The sequence below is a fragment of the Necator americanus genome, chromosome IV (assembly GCF_031761385.1).
Source record: "Necator americanus strain Aroian chromosome IV, whole genome shotgun sequence".
Lineage (NCBI taxonomy): Eukaryota > Metazoa > Nematoda > Chromadorea > Rhabditida > Ancylostomatidae > Necator > Necator americanus.
Genome location: NC_087374.1, coordinates 23,766,202 through 23,786,211, shown reverse-complemented (window position 1 = coordinate 23,786,211; position 20,010 = coordinate 23,766,202). Strand labels below are relative to the sequence as shown.

Here is a 20,010-nt window from a genome sequence, read left to right as displayed (position 1 = left end):
CCTATTGCAGTCAGAGTTTCATGTTCAAGTTTTTAAAATAGTTGTGGTTAGCTTTAGGAACACATCTAGAAGAGTTTATTTAATACGGGAACCTTTCCACATTTCTTCACATTTCAGTGTTCTATTCCTGTGTGACGATTGGTGTCACTTCATTATCCTAAATTTCAAGGCCAACTTAGCACACTTGAACATTCACGAAAGCACAAATATGTGGTTGAAGTTTGTGGTATTTTAAAGAAGTTTCTAATTTGGCAACTAAAACCAAGAACAGGATAAAACGGAGATAAAGCCGTTTTTATAGTAGGGTGAAAATGACATGAAGAACAGCAGAGTTACGTAAGCAAGTGCGCTCGAAGAGGCGCGGTGCATTGTAGCGGTAAGGATCGCGAGAGTACTCTTCTCTTAATAGTACCATCCATCGTTTCAGTTTCGCAATAGTCCCACATCGATTCTACCCGCCATGTCTACCTCCTTAAGCGCAGCCGCTTACTCAAGTACAACGTGCTTCATTCCGTTTTTTTCTCGACTATAATTATGAGAGAATAGCTATGAAAAGTCACTCTGTGGTTTTGTCACGTGCGGCAGCTACAGTATCGCACCCAAAAACGATGGTTTATTATGTTAGACGGAAAATGTGACACACGAAACCAACTCACCGCCTTTTGACTAGCTTCAGGAGACTTTAGTGGAGTGCCCTAAACAATGCTGAAACTTAAAAACATCAATCTGCATAAAAGTAGCTGGTACTTTAATAGCCAGCACTAAAGTTTCACAATTATAATAGCGCCAAAACGACATGAAGCCTTGGTGCATTTGCTCAACCAACTGTGCTCGAAGCTGCGCGGTGGAGAGTGGTTTAAGTCGGGGTCAAGCGTGTAGTTAGGAAAAAAACCTTCATGAAAACGACCCCCCCCCCCCCATCGCTGCAAGGAAGACACTCCAAAGAACTACCTCCTCATCTCATTCTTTCTAGTATAGGCGCTCATAAAACAACGAAAAATTAGTTGTTATAAACATAATTAAAGAAACAAATCGGAAGCTTAATATATAAATCAAAATAATGCAATATAATAAACCAGTCTGAACGTCCGGCTAAAGCCGCACTTCAGACTTTCTGTGGTGTTCGTTTCCCTCGCCTTCGCTTATGAACGAAAATTAATAGAAGTGGCATTTTCTATAAAATTAGGACTGTGTTTTTCAAACAACGCTTTCTTCTTCTTCTTTTTCTATAAATTTAGGCAAAAGGTTTCATAGATTCTCTCCAAACGCCGTTAGTTCTACATTTGGAGAAGTTCTACATTTTTCAAACTTCAGTTTCAAATGTTCCCTCGATACCCACATAATATGGACAAAATTTGAGAGAACTATTCGAAATTTGGATTCTCTCCCAATAGTTATCACAGGATGATGCTTTAACATGGAATAACGTGAACAACATCATCGTAGTGATAAAGATAACGTTCCACCTCAGATCACGTAATCGTGTTCGCTACTATTTAAGCAGCCGGTTTCATTCGTGTTTCTACTTTCTGAGGACGGCATGTTATCAGTCTGAGGCAAATGTGCAAAGAAACAAAGACGCGAAGGAGACACAGTGGTGAAAAGCAACGGGCGCAGTGGGCAGGGCTATGAAAACGTTGCAACGCACTTACCTTTTGCGACACACACGAAGTTAGCGCGCGATACTACTGCACTATGACGCAGCAGTTCCACGCCGGTGGACCCGTCGCACCCCATTTCACCGCTCAACAACGCCGGCGTACCAATTCGACGCCATTGGACCCATCGCACCCTATTTTATAGCTTTCTGGGAATCGGCCCACCAATTCGACGCCGGTGGACCCGCCGCACCCCCTCTTATAGCTATCTAACGCAGGTAGACCCGTCGCACGCTATTTTAGCGCTCTAACTAAGACGCCTGCACACCAATCCGACGCCTTGGGACTACCCCCCTTCCGAATTTCGTGAGACACACACAGACACACGCATACGCACGCACACACGTGACACAGAATGAGCCCGTTATTATATACTAGTGAACGTCTCCCTAAAAATATATCCTCCTGGTCAATAAGAAACTCAATAAGAATAGTGGCTTTTTTTGTAATATTAGAATTGTTTTTTTCTACCAATGCTTTCATTTTTTTTCATCAAAACTTTAAGCATAGATGGAAGATTTCATGGTTTTCTTTCTAAACGAGTCAGTTTTATATTTGGAGAGCAATCAAAGTGGATTATACATGTATGTTTATCTCAAACTTGTGACGCAGTCGGTTAGAGGTCCTTGTAGCCACACGGTCGAGGGTTCGAAACCGCCCTAGTGCAAACCAAGCCTTTCATCCCTCCGGGGTCGATAAAATGGTACCAGACTTGTCTGGGAGGATAAAAACACTGACTTGATCATCGGCTGGCCCCATAGGCCAACACGCGTTCCAAAACCTCAATGATTACGAATTCCAGTAAAATGCGTTGGCTCATCCTAAGTGGATTGGTACGCCAGTGACTTTATCCTTTATCCTTTAATATAAAGTGCTACAATTAACATGAAGGATAAAGGGTAAAGTGTCTGGCGTTAATCAATCCACTTGGGATTCGCCCCCACGTTCACTTCAATTCGGAATCGTTTGAGGTTTACTAATGTGTAAATGGCCTATACAATTACTTGCAGTGGTTAGCTGATGTGTCAAGTCAGTTTTTTTTTATCCTCCCAGACAAGTCTGGTACCAATTTATCGACCCCGGAGGGATGAAAGGCTTGGTGAGCACTAGGGCGGATTCGGACCTCCGATCGATCGTGCAGGAAGCGGAACCTCTAACCGCTATACTATACCCCTACAAGTAAAATTAAGATGTATAGTATAATACATATGCCACTGATAGCTGCAAGGATTAGAAGTGGTCAATAGTGCTTCTGGAAGGCGCAATCGGGCGTTTGATTCAGGATGTCCGTTTTGTTGCAGTATACATATCTACTTGATACTCAAGTCTCACCCCAAAAGTCTAAGGGGCTCAGATTCGGGAACCGTAGTGGCCATAGCTTGACAGAACCCTGTCCACAGCGGGGGCAATGTTGAATCCAGAAACTCACGAGCACTGTCGGTGTATGTGGGGGTGGGCTATCATTTTGAAAGATGACACCTGGAAACCGCGACACTGCATACATTTCCAACAACTGGCGTGGGCAAAGGCTGATCCACTGCTGCGCAGTTCGTGGTGCTGTGTGATCACCCGTGCACGCACACGCTTGCACATCATACTACAGAAACTTGACGGGAGTTTTCCTTTTATTTGGTGAAGATTTCACGGAGGAGAGGACAAGTTTGATCGAATGAAAGATCGGATCGTAGCATCGACAAAATGTCGAGCCATTTTCAGGCTTTTGATAAAGGCGAAGTTGTCGAAACGTCAGGCCAATGATAAAGTTTCACCAAAACCTCATTGGGATAATAAGAAAACACAAATACGATTCCCAATGCCGAAGTGTCAAGAAGACTTGGAGATTGTTGAAGATTTCACATTTCTATCTTGTCTTGTTACTTTCTTGTGACCGGTCAAAAGTGCACCATGACTTTGCGGATACCCTGTGTATGAATTGGGGATGTGATCTATATCATCTGCACATCTATACTACAGAAGTTACCCAAACGTCGCAAATAAACATTGTTTTCTAGCAAACCGCATAAGCCCATAAAAAGATAGATCAAAAGCGTAGAGAAAGCAGGGATTTTCGACAAATATTTTGTTTGTTGATTTACGGGTTGTACTATTATGTTGAACCGAACTTTATACCTTTGTGTCTCTTTTCTTCGCCCACAAGAAGAATTCTTCTTTATGCTGCAAAGCGACTGTTGATAGGCACAAAAAAAAATTCATTTCTAAAAAGAAGAATTACCGAAGTGGTTTTCGGTGCAGCTGGAGAATCGGACACTTTTTTAGAGCTGCTATTTTGAGTTCTGCAATATTAGCGATGATGTAATTAAGCATCTCTTCGTAGCTAACCCAATTATTCACCTGTTCCAGGTCTTCTCCGGAGTCTGCACTGCACCACTTCCTTGTTTTCGCCCCTGGAATAATAACAAAAGAATCAATAGTCAAAAATTTTTAAAGCCATTAAAGAAGAGAAGTAGTAAAAGTGCATGAAAATCGTTGCTGATTGGCATACCATGGATTCGCTTAAATCCATAGAAGATGTCTGCGGAGAGGAGCATTGTGGGCGGAGCTAAACACTTGGAGCGATGAGAACTCAAGCTTAATGGCATCGTATCACGAAACTGATGCAGTGTGGAAGCTTCATATAAATATAGAGCTGAGGGTGTGTATTACAAGTATAAGCATGACCCCACTACGTTTTTCCTAATCTTCTTAAAAATGGTGTGGGAACGGTGTTTGTTCCAACGAGGTACACCAGAGCGCACCTCCTTGTGTACGCTCCTCTTTTCAGAGCCTATTCATCAGTTTTGCTTGAATAGCCTAGCGAGGAGACATCACTGACCTTCGACTGCTAGCAGGTAGACGCGGCGCATGCACAAAGGTGGAGCGTTCCAACTTACCTCCTAGAAACGAACGCGACTTCCCGCGCCGTTGTTAGGACAGTCAGGAGAAAGTGAGCGAGACCATGCTTATACTGCTTCATGCTACACTCCGAACTCTGTATTTTCTCTGAGGTTTCCACTCTACGTCAGTTTCGTGACACCCTTCCTTTAAAACGGGCTCCACCGTAAGGAACTAACATCCTCGGACGATTCATCCTCTACGGCAACGGTTCCGTTTTTCTTCTTTTTTTCTTTATGTCCTTTCTTCTAAGACGAATTTTGAAGAATTATAACGGAAACGTTATCTACTAATATGTGCAGATTCAAAATGGTGGAAACGAGAAAGAAAAGAAAAAACCTTCTTGCCAATTTGGTAATAGCGACATCGGAAAACGGTGAATTTCAGGCGGAGCTGTAACACAAAGGGGTTACTGATGTCTTTACGGGGAGTTTTGTAACAACGACTTATAGATTTTTCAGCAGGTCAAATGCAGATAGGAGCAGTCTTGAACCTACTTCTATAATTCAACTTATGATTCTACTATTCTTACGTTCCTCAGCGAAAAAAAATCCAAACGTTAATGCTTCAAAAAGAGAACTGAGTTTCTACTGCAACTTGGGAAGTTCTCGAAACGTGCCTAATCGACAAAGAGCGTGGGCTGCAAAAAAAAACGTGTAGCGCCCTGCGTTTGTCATTTGCTACTTTTGTCAACCTCTCGCGACCGCTTTCCGCAGTATCAGGGCTGGTTCACTTCACCCTTCCCTAATCCTCCTAAATAACGGGATGGGAACCGCTTTAGTTCCTACAACGTAAGAACCCCCGTAAGAACCCAAGTGTTGAGCGTTGCAACTAAACTCGTCGTCAAAAACGGAGTCCTTCACGCCGTTTTTTTTTACTAGGATTAGGAAGAGATGAGCGGAACCACCCTAACTCCGCAATCTACGACCACGCATAGATTTTGTGCATCGGAAATCCATACCACGTCAGATTCGTAGGGTGATGCTTTTAAGGTTACAAAGGCGAAGAAGAAAATGGGTAACATTGTATAAACTAAGAATCATTCAGCAAAGTTCGAACCAAACAACGAGACATAGAAATGAAAGAAAGCTTGATAAACTAACTGCAAGGCATCTTGTTGCAGTGATTTGTGTCTGGTTATAATTTGATTTTAGATTTCAACAAAAAGTTCCAACTCGGGTATCATACATTGTACGTTGACGACATTTTTCAGATATTATTATTTTGATATTATTTCCGTATTTTCGGTTGGAGGCAACTCAGCAACTGTTAGTTTAGCTACTAGAAGGGTTTCTCTAAAAGTTACCTTTCATTTAATCCTATATTCAGTAAATAGATCCTAAATGGAATTTAATAGCATGATTTTAAATTTCTAACAAAAGGTTCCAACGAAGGAATCATGTAATACACGTTGACGAATCTTTTAATGCAGCGACTACTTCTTCCGGATCTGGCTTCACACACAAAAAACGTCTTTTCTGAAAAGATGTCTTAAAATCGTCCACGTACATTTCATAATCCCTTAGTTCGAACTTTTTGTTAGAAATCTGAAATCATGCTACATAATGGCGGGCTTATTCTGTCACGTGTCTGTATTTGTCTGTCACTAAATACCAAAAGTGGAGTGCGACGGCGTCAGATTGGTGGGCCGCCGCCACAATGCTGTAAAATAGGATGTGACGGGTGCAACGGCATGGAAAAGGTGTGCCGTGGTGTCGCCAAATAACTTCGTGTGCATGTCACAAAAGGTGAATAAGACGTTGCAGTCGTTTTTTCCATCACCGCTGCACGTGCTGCGTTGCACCCCTACGACTCTTCCGCGTGTCTGTAACATTGCATTCCTTCGGTATCGAAGTGTTCAAAACTGAAGTTTGAATGTTCTCCAAATGCAGAACTAACGCAGTTAGGCAATAAACTATGAAATTTCTCGCCTCCATTCGGAATGAAAAAGAGGAAGATGATGTTGTTAGAGTAACTCAAGTCTATTTTCATAGAAAATTTCACCACTATTAGTTTTCATTGATCAGTGAAAGCGAGCGAAACGAACTCCACAGAAAGTCTGAAGTCTGGCTTCAGCTGAACGTCAATACTGGTTCAATTCTAGCTAGACACAAATCACTGCAACAAGATCCCTTGCAGTGAGTTTATCAAGCTTTCTTTCATTTTTGTACTTTGTTTTTTGATTTGAACTTTGCTGAAAAATTCTTAATTTATACCGTAATCTACTTACGTAGATCGTTGTTCTGGGATGTTCTTTTTCACAAAGTTATCCATTTTTTTTCTTCTCTTCCTAACTTTACAAGCATCACCCCATGAATCTGACGTGGTGTGGATTTCCGATGAACAAAATGTATACGTGATCGTAGATTGCGGGATTAGGTGTGGTTCCGCTCATCTCTCTCTAATCGTAGTAAAAAAACGGCGTGAAAGACTCCGTTTTTCACGACGATTTCAATTGCTACGATCCATACTTGTACACGCGCCGCATCGAGCTGCAGGCGGTCGAAAGGTAGTGAGTCCTCCTCGACTGCCTATTCAAGTGAAAACTATGGAAAGGTTGCTGACAGGACCAGAACATATACTTAGGGGAGCGTTCTAACGTTCCTAATAGGAAGTAAAGCTGTTCTCAAGTCGTTTTTTCAGGACGATTAGGGAGAAATGAGCGGAACCACTCCAGATTCCGCAATCTACAACCCCACTTCTCGATTGTCTAGCGGTGTTCTCACTCGTGGTATGCTGCCTTCAATCTTCCGTAAATTCCTATGAAGATGGTAATAAATACGTATGCATATGAAAATAAAATAAATACGTATGTGTGATACGTACCGCCCGCAATAATGGCAGTAGACTATTTTTCATGGCTACTTTCGATGGTGACAGGACTCGAGAAGAGCCCACATTTCGCATTTCTGGGGGCGTAAAGGCAAAACGTCCCAAGAGAGACGGGAGTACCCTAACCACCGAGCCATAGGGCAGCTGCGCACCGCCAAGTCCTAGTACTAGCTTTCTAAATCCATAATCTGCGTCGCAGAAAACATTGAACGAGGTAATCAGCCTGTAAATCTTTCTTAACAACTTTTCTTAACTTTTCTTAACAAAAATGATAGATAAGAGGGTTTTTGGAACGCCTCAACGGACCACTATAGGGCCTCTGAATCTGCCAGCTCTTCAAAAAAAAGTGTGCGCAATATTGGAAAGAAGAAACAGGTATAATTTCATTACCTTACTATTTACAGTGATAACACACGAGTTGTTCTTGTAATTCATGTAATTTGGAGCGGAAAACAAAGTAACAAGACGACCACTAAAGTAGAACCGATATCCACTTTTATACATCTGGAAGAAATACAAAAATCCTTCTAGAATCTTGATTTTCAAAATCGTAAGCCACTGACTTCGTTATTAATTTGATGACCCCTCAGTATAATTTCTATGTTGTGCTTTTTACAGAACTCCTCGGCCGCCTTTGGACCAAACAGAAATGAAATCCCTGAACCAACATCTCCACAACAGAAAACTAGAGAAGCATTTCAAAACAATTACGGTGCTGTTACCAGCTTGTACCTTCGCTCCACTTCAATCGTCAGGCGTCATTTTATATGGTGTCTTTTCAATACCGCTCAAGTTCGCCCCAAATGCATCCAAGTTAACGTAGCGCTTCTACTGCGATGACAGAAATTGATCTGCTTTTCCAATCCGTTGGATGGCCTATTTTAATTAGCTCCAGACCTCCGCATACCTGAGCAGCAGTGCCCGCCGTGGCAACAGCCAGGGTGATCGCTGACGTCCTTATTCACCTGTGCCAAAATTTTACTTCCCCTGGTTCTTCTAATTGTTCGAGCAAGTGCCAATAATACGTTGATTCATTCTGATCACGTGCAAGAGCTGCCCAGTGACCATTTCGTTTAGGTGGCGCGAAGAACGGAATCCTTTTTTCTAGAAGAACTTCGCAAAAAACCTGGGTCTAATCGGGTTTGCGTTTAATATCTCGTGGCACTCAGTCGTTCACGGCCCTTTGATTATCGTTGAAATCCATCATGTGTCTGATCATTCTTATTTTTCATTCCTTGGCATATGCAGATGCAGATAACTCTTCAAGTGCATTTCCTGAGTAGGGTGCCTTGTTTGTCCAAAACTTCCATGAGCACCTCAGTCTTCACTGTGTTAAGAACGTTTATGCGATACATGAATTTCGGAACATCTTGCTGGATAAAACAACACGGTCTTGTTGATCTTGCACTAATCATGAACTTTGCACAGCCATTTGGCTGTAGACTTTTGATCAGACCGACGTGTCAAGATAGTGTGAGCTGGTCTTGGCGCAAAGGAAACAGGAGGTACTTGTTTTCAATTCTCCTATGTTAACAAGGTCACTATTGGCGCGCCTCCCACCCCTCCGCATCGGACACCGAAGGGCGCACTACGTAGCCTCGCGACTGGCCGGCTGAGAATCCTCTACTGATGGAGATCCGTGGTGGACTGCATTAAGACAAACAAATTATTTGATGGGAAATAACTTTGATTGAATGGGAGTGAAGAAAGTAACAGAATCAGTAATACACTCGGCGTTGGTTCCAATATCATAGAGATAGTAACCCAAGTTAGTTAACACTTTAAAATAATACCACACCTCTATGGCTCAGCACCCAGCCATCTCTTTGTGGAGACGGATCCGACCACAAGAGATCACACCCGATTCCATAGGCGGGTACAACTGATGGACGTTTTATCTGAACATTTAGAGCGTTTGAAAAGTAAATGATTACTGATTACTAATATCCTGTACTAATATCCAGCAAGAATCTGTTACCACCTTGTCGATGTCTTCCAGTTTCTGGATAAACGGTGATATTCCACCATGGGCACAAAAAATCTTTCCTGCGATGATAGCAGCTACAGGCATGCAATTGAATGCTTCCAGAAAATGCCTCCATATCTGGTAGAAACGACCTTGAGGGAGGAAGAGAGAGGAATTTGGTGATGTCCTTGGTTTCGTTCATTACCTTATCTCCACCTTTGATATTTTTGCCATCGGAAGGCCACCTGCTTATACATTCGTCAAAAAAACCGTAGTTCAGAGTTGTATTTGCGTCTTCGTGGTTTCCACGGAGAAGATACACCTAAGGCAAAGCTACAGTCAGAACCTGTTTATTCGGCCAAATGCGTCACATTCTCAGTAAAGGCAGACAGTAGCCCGTTCCTAGAGTCCATAAGAGGATGACTAAGGTGACGATGACGCCGACAATGTCATGGAAGCTTCTCCTATATTCACCTTGATCACCTTGACTCCCGTTGATCTTCGAACTGGTCGAGAGGGCGCCAGTAATTCTTCCATTTGTCCCGGTCGCGTGCCAAAGTAGCCCAGTGGTTCCTCCTTTCGCGTGGGACACGAAGAGCATCATACTTTTCTTTGAAGGACTTCGTGAAGAAATCTGACCATCGGGTCGGTGGTCTTCCTGTAGTGCGCCTAACGGCTCTGGTCCAACGGTTGTCGTTAAAGCGCATCACGTGTCCGGCCCACCTTATTTTACTTTCCTTGGCAAACGCGGCGGCGTCTCTAATCTTCGATCGTTGACGTAGGAGAGAACTTCGAATCCCGTCCCTCACTTGCGTGAAACGGGATACTCCTAGCATCACTCTCTCAATTGCGCGTTCAATGACGCTCACCGCGTTTTCTTCCTGCTTGCGAAATGCCCAGATTTTCGAAGCATAGGTCAATACAGGAAGTACGGTGGTGTTGAAGAGGTGAGCACGGAGCCGGGTGTTCTTCACTACATCCTCGATGCTCTTATACGCTCTCCAAGCCGCTCGTCTCCTCCTACCCAGCTCGGGGGTCAGGTCGTTCATCGGACATCCGAAACCCATCCGGTCCGCATGAACATCGTCTTGTCTAGATTCAGCTGAAGACCGATGCATCCACATGTTTCGTTGAATTCGGTCAGCATTCGTTCCGCTTGGCTGATGTTAGGTGTTATCAGTACGATGTCATGAGCAAAGCGCAAATGGTGTAGCTGCCGACCGTCGACCTTCACTCTCATGTCGTCCCATTCCAACTTTCGCATTGCGTTCTCAAGGGTGGCTGTGAATATTTTGGGTGAGATTGTATCACCCTGTCAGACTCCCCACTTCACGTCAATGATGATATTCTTGTAGAATGGCGAAATTCCGGTCGTAAAGTTACTGTACAACTCTCGAAGTACCTTTATATACTGAGTAGGGACGCCTTGGTTGTCCAACGCTTCCATGACCGCTTCCGTCTCAACTGAGTCGAAGGCCTTTTTTTGACTCGATGAAGGTGAGACAGAGCGGCATCTTGTACTCTCGTGATGCCTCGATGGGTTTCGAAACAGTGTGAATGTGGTCAATCGTGCTGAATCCTTTTCGAAACCCTGCTTGCTCGCATGGCTGTCCTTCATCCAAGACTTTTTCAATCCTATTAAGGATCACTCTTGTAAAAAGCTTGTACATGACGGACAATAAGCAGATTGGGCGATAGTTGCCGATGTCATGTGGATCTCCCTTTTTATACAGCAACACGGTCTTGCTGGTCTTCCACTGTTTAGGAACCTTGCATTCCGACAGGTAACGTGTAAAGAGCCTCGCCAGGTGTTGATGAGTACTGGCGGAAGGTTCTTCAGTTGTTTTGGTCTTATTCTGTCGGGACTGGGTGCCGTACGATTTCGTACCGACATGATAGCATGTCGTATTTCGGACGGGAGAACCTCTGGAATGACATGTCCGTCTTCCCTCAGATGGTGAGGAGGCAAGTGGACATGGCTGTCGAAGAGATCGGAGTAGAAGTCGTGAATGATTTTCTCCATCCCCCTTCTCGATGCAATGGTTGTTCCCTTCGGGTTTTGGAGAGCAGTCATCCTTGTCTTGCGACTGGGGATGTCTCGACGGGCATAGCGGATGCTTTTCCCCGCCTCTGCAGCTTCAGCCAGCACTTCTGCTCTTCTCTCTTTAAGGTCTTCCTTTATCGCCTCTCTGCAAAGCCTTGCGAGCTCGGACGTGAGTTCTTGGTTCCCTGCGGCTCATGCTGCTCCACGCTGGCGTATCAGCTCATGAGTTTCAAGAGACAGGCGCCTCTTGGTGGTTTCAAAACTCTCAGCCTTCTTCGCGCAGTCGTGAAGGTGTCCAACAAACCGGTCATACTCCTCGTCGATGTTGTCCATTGCGGAATCTTCCCAAAAGCCGGCTAACGTAGCGAAGAGATCCCAGTTGATGATAGTTCTGGGATTTCTTCCTCTGAACTTGGCGGCCTTCTCTGCTCTCCTTGTGAAGGAAAATTTTCCTCGGAAGAGGCGATGGTCCGATCCCGTATAGAACTTTGGTACAACACCGACGTCCGTCAGGCAGAGCCTTCTATTGACGATGATGTGGTCTATTTCATTACGATACTCTCCACTGGGTGACTCCCAGCGTAGAGAGGAGGGCTTCTGGAATTGCGAGTTCCCATGGATGGTCTTAGTCGTCATGATGAACTCGGAGAGCCTCTCCTCCTGGTTGTTCCAATGTAGGCCGTGGGTTCCGATGTGAAGTTCCTTCGGCGTTCTTCTTAGGCCAACTTTGGCGTTGAAATCGCCAATTATGACCTTGTAGAAAGCATGATCTTCTCGATAGAACTTCTCCAGGTCCATATGGAAAGCTTCGACATCTTCTTCATCGTAGCTTGATGTTGGGGCGTAAGCGAAGAAGATAGTCAAAGCTGGTGTTGGACCACATCTTCTCATCCGCAGACGTCCGATTCGGGTCGTAAGTTGTTCGAAAGAGTCGTTCTTTGCCATACTCGTGTTGACGAGGACGCTAACTCCTCCAACACCTCTACTGTCGCATGTTCCTAAAAACAGTTCTTCTCCAGTTTCATATACGGCGTTGAGAGGGTGACGTCTCGTCTTGGTCAGTCCGATGACGTCGAACTTGATCTTCTTAGCTTGCATCATCAGATCTTCGATGGCCGCTTCCGATGCAAGCATACGTGCGTTATAAGTACAGATCGCCATCCTAGTCCTTTTCCGTTTCGGTAGCCTACTTGACTCATTGTCTCTTATCTTATTTTCTAAAATTGGTTTATTGCTCTTTTTTTGTGTAATTGTACATGATTAGTGTCACTTTAAAGCCTTGCTCACGTCTCTTCGTAGCCATAGTTTAGATGAGTGAACGAGACAGTGTTCACACCTGCTGAGGAATTAATACGTGCGTCATACCAGTGCAAATCAAATGTGAAATGATGCATCTAAATGCCCACGCACCCGCTACTGGATTTTTACGATCTTTTTTTTGCTGCCAGAAATTCATGCAAAGTAGAAGACAATTTGCTCTTTTAGGGAAGTTCAATAATTTAGTAAAACACTACTATCTTCTTGCTTTCGAGTTCTCACCTGGTAAGGATACCGAATTTTCAAGCAGAAAAGCAGCGTTATGACTTCGATGCCCTGAATTGAAGCATTTTGAAAGGATTGAAAAAAAAGAAGTGGACCTAATGGTATTGTACCTGTACGCCTCTGTCTACGTAATCACCTAGAAAAAGAAAGGAATCCTTCTGTGGTATGCCACAGTATCTAAACACACGTAAGACTTGCGGTAGGTTACCATGTAGGTCTGCGACGATATGAAGAGGAAGATCGTTCCTTAAATAAAGTAGAAATGAAGTTGAGTTCAACAGATTTCCGCATTAGCTCAAAAATCTTTGTCTGAAACTCCCAAAGATACTGCTAGCTCTGCAAGCATCACGAACAACAACTTCCTAACACTTGTTGAAGAGCTTCTGTAACAATGTACGACTTCTAAATTTTCGTGATCCGATTTACGCCCAAAAATTCCTATGTATCGCCGTACCGAATGTATGGAACTGGAATTACACCGACAACTGTAACGAAGACGGGTCAAGGTGTTTTGAGGAGTTTGTCATCAGAACAAAACTGCGTCAGAAAGCACCATTGCTCCACCTCGTTGCAAATGCGTCATCTCAGTCGCACTGAATAGTTCCGATGGATTTGTAGAATGTATGGCTCCTTGCGATCCACCTAGGGAAAAATAAAGCTGATATTGAAACTGATGAAATTTCTATTGAAACAGTGGGGTCGTAGTTCTCAGCGAGCAGCTGCTACAAAAGCTAGCACACCTCAAAGTTGTTCTGAATGTTCATCTTGTAACATAAACTGTTACCTAACTTCGATTTAACTTAGATCGAACAGTTTTGGAAAAGACTGAGAGAAAATACTGTTCACCTTTCAATGTGGATAAGTGCAGGCTGCTCCAAAAAAGACTTAGACGCTAAATCGCACAAATGGACGATTTCTTCGTAGGAGATGTGGAAGTTAAGGAATGCTGGCGCTTCCACATTTCTAGTATTGCTCTTAAATGTAGTATCCGATATAAAACCGTTGCAAATGTTTTGCCATACTTGTTTCCTTCATGTTTGACCCAATGAGGGTCATCGATTAATGGAGAGCTCAGCAGCCGAATGAGTAGGTCACCAATAAGATCATCATGTACGACGTCCTCGAGATCTACCTAGAAAAAGGTAGCAGATGAAATTATGGACTTGGGATATGATAACGCGAAATGTTACTGTGACTAGGATCAACAGAGATTAAGAAAGCTTCGAAAGAAAACTGAGGCACGCTCTGCACTACCGATAATGAGTCATCATCGACGTCGTCATCATCTTGTATCTTGTCTCCATTCGGTTTTGAATTGATCTGTAACAACACTTAGACCGACATCGGATAGAGATTTGACTTTGCAAGCAAATATGTCAAAGTTTATGACAAAAGCGCAGTGGTGGATTAGTCCAGAATGTGGCCTAAACTAGAAGCGCATCCTTACAAGCGCTCTAATATCTTCCTGAGGCATGATGAAAATGACCAGAATGGTGCAGAAGAGACTAGTTCGGATGTGACATAAAGTGAATGTTATTCCTGTATTCAAGCTTGCGATTTCTGCGACACGGGTTTGTAAGAGTTGTGTGGGAGCAAGAGGGGAATCGTAAGGGGTCACATTCGTCTTTCAAATGAAAATGGTGTAATATTTGAATAAATGGCCGCTTCTTGTACAGCGAAAATAGGTTAGCCAAAATGAGGGTACACAAACTACAAAATGATAAAAATGCCTTATTCTTTGTACTCTTGTCTACGGAATCAGTTTGCCACTTGATAATAATTGATAATGTCAATAATGATCACGAACGATTTAGCATTTTCCAATGCACGCTGCTCCGAAATATGCGTGATGACGTTGTAGTCGTTTTGGTGGCTCAAGTCGTACAATATCGTACAGTCATTTAGAGTCGGCTGTACTAATACTTAAAGAAATATGATCATGCAATATAATAACGCGCTTAGTCCGTGTGTGTTTGTCTGTGTGTCACGAAAATACTCCATAATGATGCGAAACTCTACAGCAGTGAGGTGTCGAACCATCGCCATGCACCTGATGGGGGAGCACTCTACCTTTTCACCATTGTCTAAAACTATGTAGTCATGTATGTCGGCTTTGATAAGGCAAGTTAGGTTCTCTCATATGTTAGTGACAGTAAATGAACTTTTATGTGAATGTATACTTCCAGATTTGGAAACTATCATGCTATATAATAACGGGCTTATTCAGTCACGTGTGTGCGTCTGTGTAGGTGCGTGTGTCTCAGATACGAAATTTCAAAGAGACGGAATATTATGGCGTCGGTTTGGTGCGCCAGATCTTCAAGGTGGTAAAATTGGGTGGGACGGGTCCAACGGAGTTGAAATGGTGCGCGGGAGCCGCAACGCAGTAGAATGGGTTTCTGTGGTTCCTTCGCAGCTTCAACACGTCTCCCTGATGTTGCTACCATCCTTTCCTCAAAAAGAGGAAACAGACGTGCGAACGGCTGCTTAAATACAATACATAGTAGCCAACGTTTACGCGATCTGAAGTAAAACGTTATTTTTATCACTACGTTAGTGATATTCACGTCATTTCATGTTAGCACATCATTCTTTGATAATAGTTGAGAACGGAGGAAACTCATACTTCGAATAATGTTTCCAAATTGTGGAGTTTTGAGAAGATGTTAAATCAAGTTCTTTTGTTCTTCAAATATGGAACCGACGCGTTTAGGAAAAACCATAAAATCTTTCATCTGTCGGGTAAAAAAATTGAAGAAAGCGTTGATAGAAAAATTTTCCAAAAAATGTTGCTACTGTTATTTTTTACTGATCGGGAAAGGCGAGCGAAGCGAGCAAAACAAAGTCAAACAACCCAAAATAAGTCTGAAGTCCAGCTTTGGCCGGACGTTCAGGCTGGTACATTATAAATGACGTTAAAAAAACTTGTGAAGATAATGAAAATGTCGAATCTTTTGAAAATCAACTCACTATCACAACTATTAAATCAACTTTAATCTAATTATTTTAGTTAAGAGATGCGGAAGAAAACAGGAATGACTTAAAGACATCACTGCACAAATCTGGGGTGGTACGAGTTTCAGACGGGTAATGCCTATACGAGGTCGTAGATTGTGGCAAAGAGGGTGATTCCGTTCATTTCTCTTTGTATCACTGTAAACGGACGACCCCGGAACGCTGTTTCTTACGGCGGCTTCTGTTGCAATGTGCAACCATTGCGCCCCGCCCTCGCCTGCGTATGAACGGGTTTTCGACCGCCAAAGAAACAGCGTTCCGGGGTTGTCCGTTTACACTGATACAAAGAGAGAGCACAGGGGAGAACGGAATCGCCCTCTTTCCCACAATCTACGACCTCCTACCGTCAATATCCGCTGCACATTTACTAAGATAGCCGATTGCGTACTTTGGCGAAAGGCACAGTCACAATTGCTTGTGACGTTGTTTCGGCAGCGCGGTGTACTGCCTCTTTTATTCGAGTCCTTAATAGAAGTTAGATTTCTGCACTTGGCATAAAAGATCTAAACGAGCTAAAAAAGACATTTACAACTGGAAATGGAAGTAAGATTAGTACAAACTGCACAAATCGCAGAATAACTACGTTTACAAAAATTTCCACGCAATACGATCTTCTGGGTTTTGCGAAGCTAGCAAATATATCTTTTCCAGTTCTTTGAAACCCAACCGGGAAAAATAGGCAGTTTATCTTTGGATGTTCCCAGCTACACTTTAGAGAACAGCAGACCTAAAAGGCACCCCTTATTCTTTTTCCTCGCGTTTGTCCCGCGTTGTTGCAAGGTCCGCCTTTCTGCTTCTTGTATTCAATTTGGTTTGATCCAGCTCATCAGCGTACACAAACCCGGATTTGTCATATCCAGCTTCACACGGTCCGACCGGCGAATCCTTGTCCTGCCGCAAGACCTCACGCCCGAAACATCGAGCTTCAGAGCGGTTTTCGCAACAGAATTTTCCTCTTCCCTCAAGATGTGACCAAACCATCTCAGTCGCGCTTCCTTCATGTTTTCGATTATCAGGACGACGCCGAAGATGGAGCATACATCGATACAATGTCGTTGGATACTTTGTCTTTTAGCAGGATGCACAACCGTCCTGAAGATCTTCGACTTCAGTCGAACAGGGACTTTGTCGCACAGTTCCATGCCGTCTTAATTGCTCGACCTTCTTAATGTGCCAATGTCGCCTGTGGAAGTCACTTTGGATCCAAGGTACTTGAAACAGCCCACCTTGTTTAATTCGGTGCAATCAACACGAGTTGAACCATCCTCTATCGTTGTTCCGCACTTCATGCACTCAGTTTTTGATACATTGAGGCGCAATCTATGTTGCTGCAGCCGATCCTTCCAAAACTGTACTTGTTTTTTTAAGATCATTTCGAGACTCAGGAGAGAGCATGCCATCGTCGGCAAATTGTAGGGTCCATGGACGCTGCTTCTGGATTCCCTTCATTATCGTGTGCATCGATGAACAGGGTCAAGCGTGTTGTTGAGAAAAAACCCTCCTGAAAACGACCTTTCTAAAGAAGATCCTCCAGAAAATGACTACCATCATCTCGTTCTTTCTGGTGTAGCCGCTCATAGCAATGAAAAAAATTAGTTATAATAAACAGAATTAAAGAAACAAATTGGACGCTTAGTAAATAAATCAAATAAAATAATAATTCGACGACACGGTTCTTCCTTTGATTACAAACGATGACTACAGTGATTACAAACGGTTGAGAGTCCGATTCCCGCCGGATTTTTTGCATTTTTGCAAAATGGAAAGACAACTAATACCGAGGTAGATCACATTCTAAAGGCATTTTCTCACTATTTTCTTCTTCTTACGCACAATTTCCCTCATTGACAGTGATTACAGACAATGAATATCGATCCTCGCCTGAATCCTTATTTTTGCAAAACCGGAAAAAAAATTACTGAGAAAAACATTTCACCGGCAGTTTTTCTGAAATTGTATTTAGACCACTATACGCTGCATGTAGGTGCTATTTAGAAGCCATTTTAGCTATTAGAACCAGACCCTGATTGGAAATTACTGCTGGAGTGGTCGGATTTTAGTAGCTTGATATAAATATGTATAACAGACTACAGAAGAGACGGAGGAAATAAAGATGGCTGCTTTCCGTTAAGGAAGTTTTGCGCTACAAAAGGGATAAAATACCTTCTTCAGAGACCCTCTTGTCTTTTGAAAGCTAGTTGAGAAAAAGATTAGAAATTTAGCATTTTTCTCAACTATTAGGGTGTTCGGAAGGTATCTGCCAAAAATTTCGCAGTAGCGCAGATTTTTTGAGATGTTCTGGAAGTTCCCGTTTTAAATATATAATATAAGGACACTACCGCTTGTACACACATAACATATCTGACTCCCTCTTCCTTGGCTGTTTCATCCTATAATGGCCGAACACTCCACCCATATTCAACACGTACTCCTTTACGAGTTCGAATTTGGCCACCACGCTGCTGAAGCCCATCGAAAATTAAGCCTAGTATTCGGCACTGAAGCCCCTTCTGAGCGGTCTGTGCGCGCCTTGTTCCACTGCTTTGTGCGCTTCAAAGCCGGAAACAAGAAATTCGAAGATGAGCTTTGCTCTGGTCGACCGACTGCAATGACGAACTAAAGAATCTGGCGGAGCAGCATCCATACGAAGGTGTGCGGTGCTTTCTGCTAGTCTTGGCTGTTCGCTGTCCACCGTGAGCAATAGAATGCGATCTTTCGGAATGGTGAAAAAGCTCGGTCAGTGGCTCCCACATGCATTGAGCGAAGGGAACCGCCAAACATGCCTGGACATCTGCACTCAGCTGCTCTCCAGAAGCCGCAGATTCGACTGGCTAGACACCATTGTCACTGGAGATAAAAAATAGGTCCTCTACGACAACCACACCCACAAACGTGCGTGGTGTGCAGGCGATGAAATGCCGGATCCTTTCGTGAAAGGTGAAATCTATAAGAAGGTTCGGATGTTTCATTAGCAGCAATGAATCGCGACTGCGGTGAGAAGCTTGCACGCTGCAAAAGTTTGTAGGCACTCCTCTTGCGTTAGTCCCTTTGTCACATGATGGAAAGCTTGATGTACAGCTCGAATGTTCTTACTTGATATCTTCGTTAAGGCTTCCAAACAAGTAACAACATGTTAGAACAAACATGTAAGCCTGCAAGAAAGTCATCATCCGATGTTGCTTTTGACCAAATTGGTCGAACTAGTGCACCGGTGTGTGCAACGTGCACACGCAACAGCATATATGATACCTAATCGGAACATACACAATGTTTGTAATTTATATGCTTGTTCACCTTCCAGCGGAAGATGTGCTTAGGGGTCACCGACAGCGTAGATTTGTTGTATTTGTTTGTAGTAGCTACTGGTTGTGGACAAATAGAGTCTGTCTCTGCGAAATGAAATCTCTCTCGTAAATCTTCGATAGCAATGAAGAGAAGAGGTATAAGGACGATAAGTGAAGCGGTTTATGGTAATCATTACAAATCTAGGTGTGGGAAAGCTGGAGGATACTTTTAATGGCCACTCAAACGAGGATCAAGACATCAGAGCTAATTTCGTTACATAACTCGGACATCCTTTTTGGGTGCATCACGCTTAGCGTTTTCGATGTTTCCAACAATTGTTATCAGGATTTTTTTCCACTCAGATGAACAATTTGCAGTAATTTTTGAAGTTGGGGTCTCATTTTCAGTCATCACACTTTAGGCGCGTACTGCCCTTTACAAGTCCAGGAAAAAGGTGATGCCGAGTCCTACCTGCTGGTGAAGAAATCGCAATTTTAAAAAATTTACCTGAGTGTTTCTTTAAAACAGCTTTCAAGAGCCTATCATATGTACATTCAGGTGCAGCGAGGTAAAACTAAAATATTTAGCGTCTGGTCACTTACTTCATCTGTTGAAATTTTCTGCGCGACCATCCGCTCTAGAGGGCTTACTAACAAAACTGAAACAGAATGTGATGCGATTGATTAGAAACGATGATAATATCATATAATTTTTGCTAATGCTGAACTGCTAGTAAATCCCTTAGAGAACCAACTCAACTGACGGGACGGGTGGAT

General features: G+C 43.2%; 4 protein-coding genes across 7 annotated transcripts; all 4 read right to left on the bottom strand.

Moving 5' to 3' along the window:
* Window positions 1-121: 121 nt before the first annotated feature.
* On the bottom strand, window positions 122-10,466 carry RB195_002485 (uncharacterized protein; the record flags this gene model as incomplete). 2 transcript variants are annotated; one of them, XM_064199768.1, is made up of 14 exons in its annotated part: window positions 122-157; window positions 657-695; window positions 3,789-3,833; window positions 3,892-3,952; window positions 4,011-4,063; window positions 4,162-4,218; window positions 4,730-4,798; window positions 4,890-4,943; window positions 7,773-7,886; window positions 7,946-8,040; window positions 9,181-9,280; window positions 9,364-9,486; window positions 9,554-9,593; window positions 9,832-10,466. In XM_064199768.1, 14 exons carry the CDS (start codon window positions 10,464-10,466, stop codon window positions 122-124), a joined length of 1,521 nt encoding a protein of 506 aa, XP_064055648.1. The 2 variants fall into 2 exon arrangements, with proteins under 2 accessions (XP_064055648.1, XP_064055649.1); XM_064199767.1 differs by having other exon boundaries at window positions 9,554-9,670; window positions 9,823-9,885.
* Window positions 10,394-10,612, bottom strand: RB195_002484 (uncharacterized protein; the record flags this gene model as incomplete). The annotated part of the gene is made up of 1 exon (XM_064199766.1): window positions 10,394-10,612. One exon carries the CDS (start codon window positions 10,610-10,612, stop codon window positions 10,394-10,396), a length of 219 nt encoding a protein of 72 aa, XP_064055647.1.
* A 196-nt stretch (window positions 10,613-10,808) lies between these two features.
* Window positions 10,809-19,866, bottom strand: RB195_002482 (uncharacterized protein; the record flags this gene model as incomplete). 3 transcript variants are annotated; one of them, XM_064199763.1, is made up of 10 exons in its annotated part: window positions 10,809-10,983; window positions 11,118-11,537; window positions 11,697-12,609; window positions 12,907-12,985; window positions 13,045-13,070; window positions 13,122-13,180; window positions 13,781-13,897; window positions 13,957-14,066; window positions 14,189-14,254; window positions 19,837-19,866. In XM_064199763.1, 10 exons carry the CDS (start codon window positions 19,864-19,866, stop codon window positions 10,809-10,811), a joined length of 1,995 nt encoding a protein of 664 aa, XP_064055643.1. The 3 variants fall into 3 exon arrangements, with proteins under 3 accessions (XP_064055643.1, XP_064055644.1, XP_064055645.1); XM_064199764.1 differs by having other exon boundaries at window positions 13,143-13,180; XM_064199762.1 differs by lacking the exons at window positions 10,809-10,983; window positions 11,118-11,537; window positions 11,697-12,609 and adding an exon at window positions 12,676-12,786 and having other exon boundaries at window positions 12,932-12,985; window positions 13,143-13,180.
* On the bottom strand, window positions 11,585-12,553 carry RB195_002483 (uncharacterized protein; the record flags this gene model as incomplete). The annotated part of the gene is made up of 1 exon (XM_064199765.1): window positions 11,585-12,553. One exon carries the CDS (start codon window positions 12,551-12,553, stop codon window positions 11,585-11,587), a length of 969 nt encoding a protein of 322 aa, XP_064055646.1.
* Window positions 19,867-20,010: the final 144 nt, after the last annotated feature.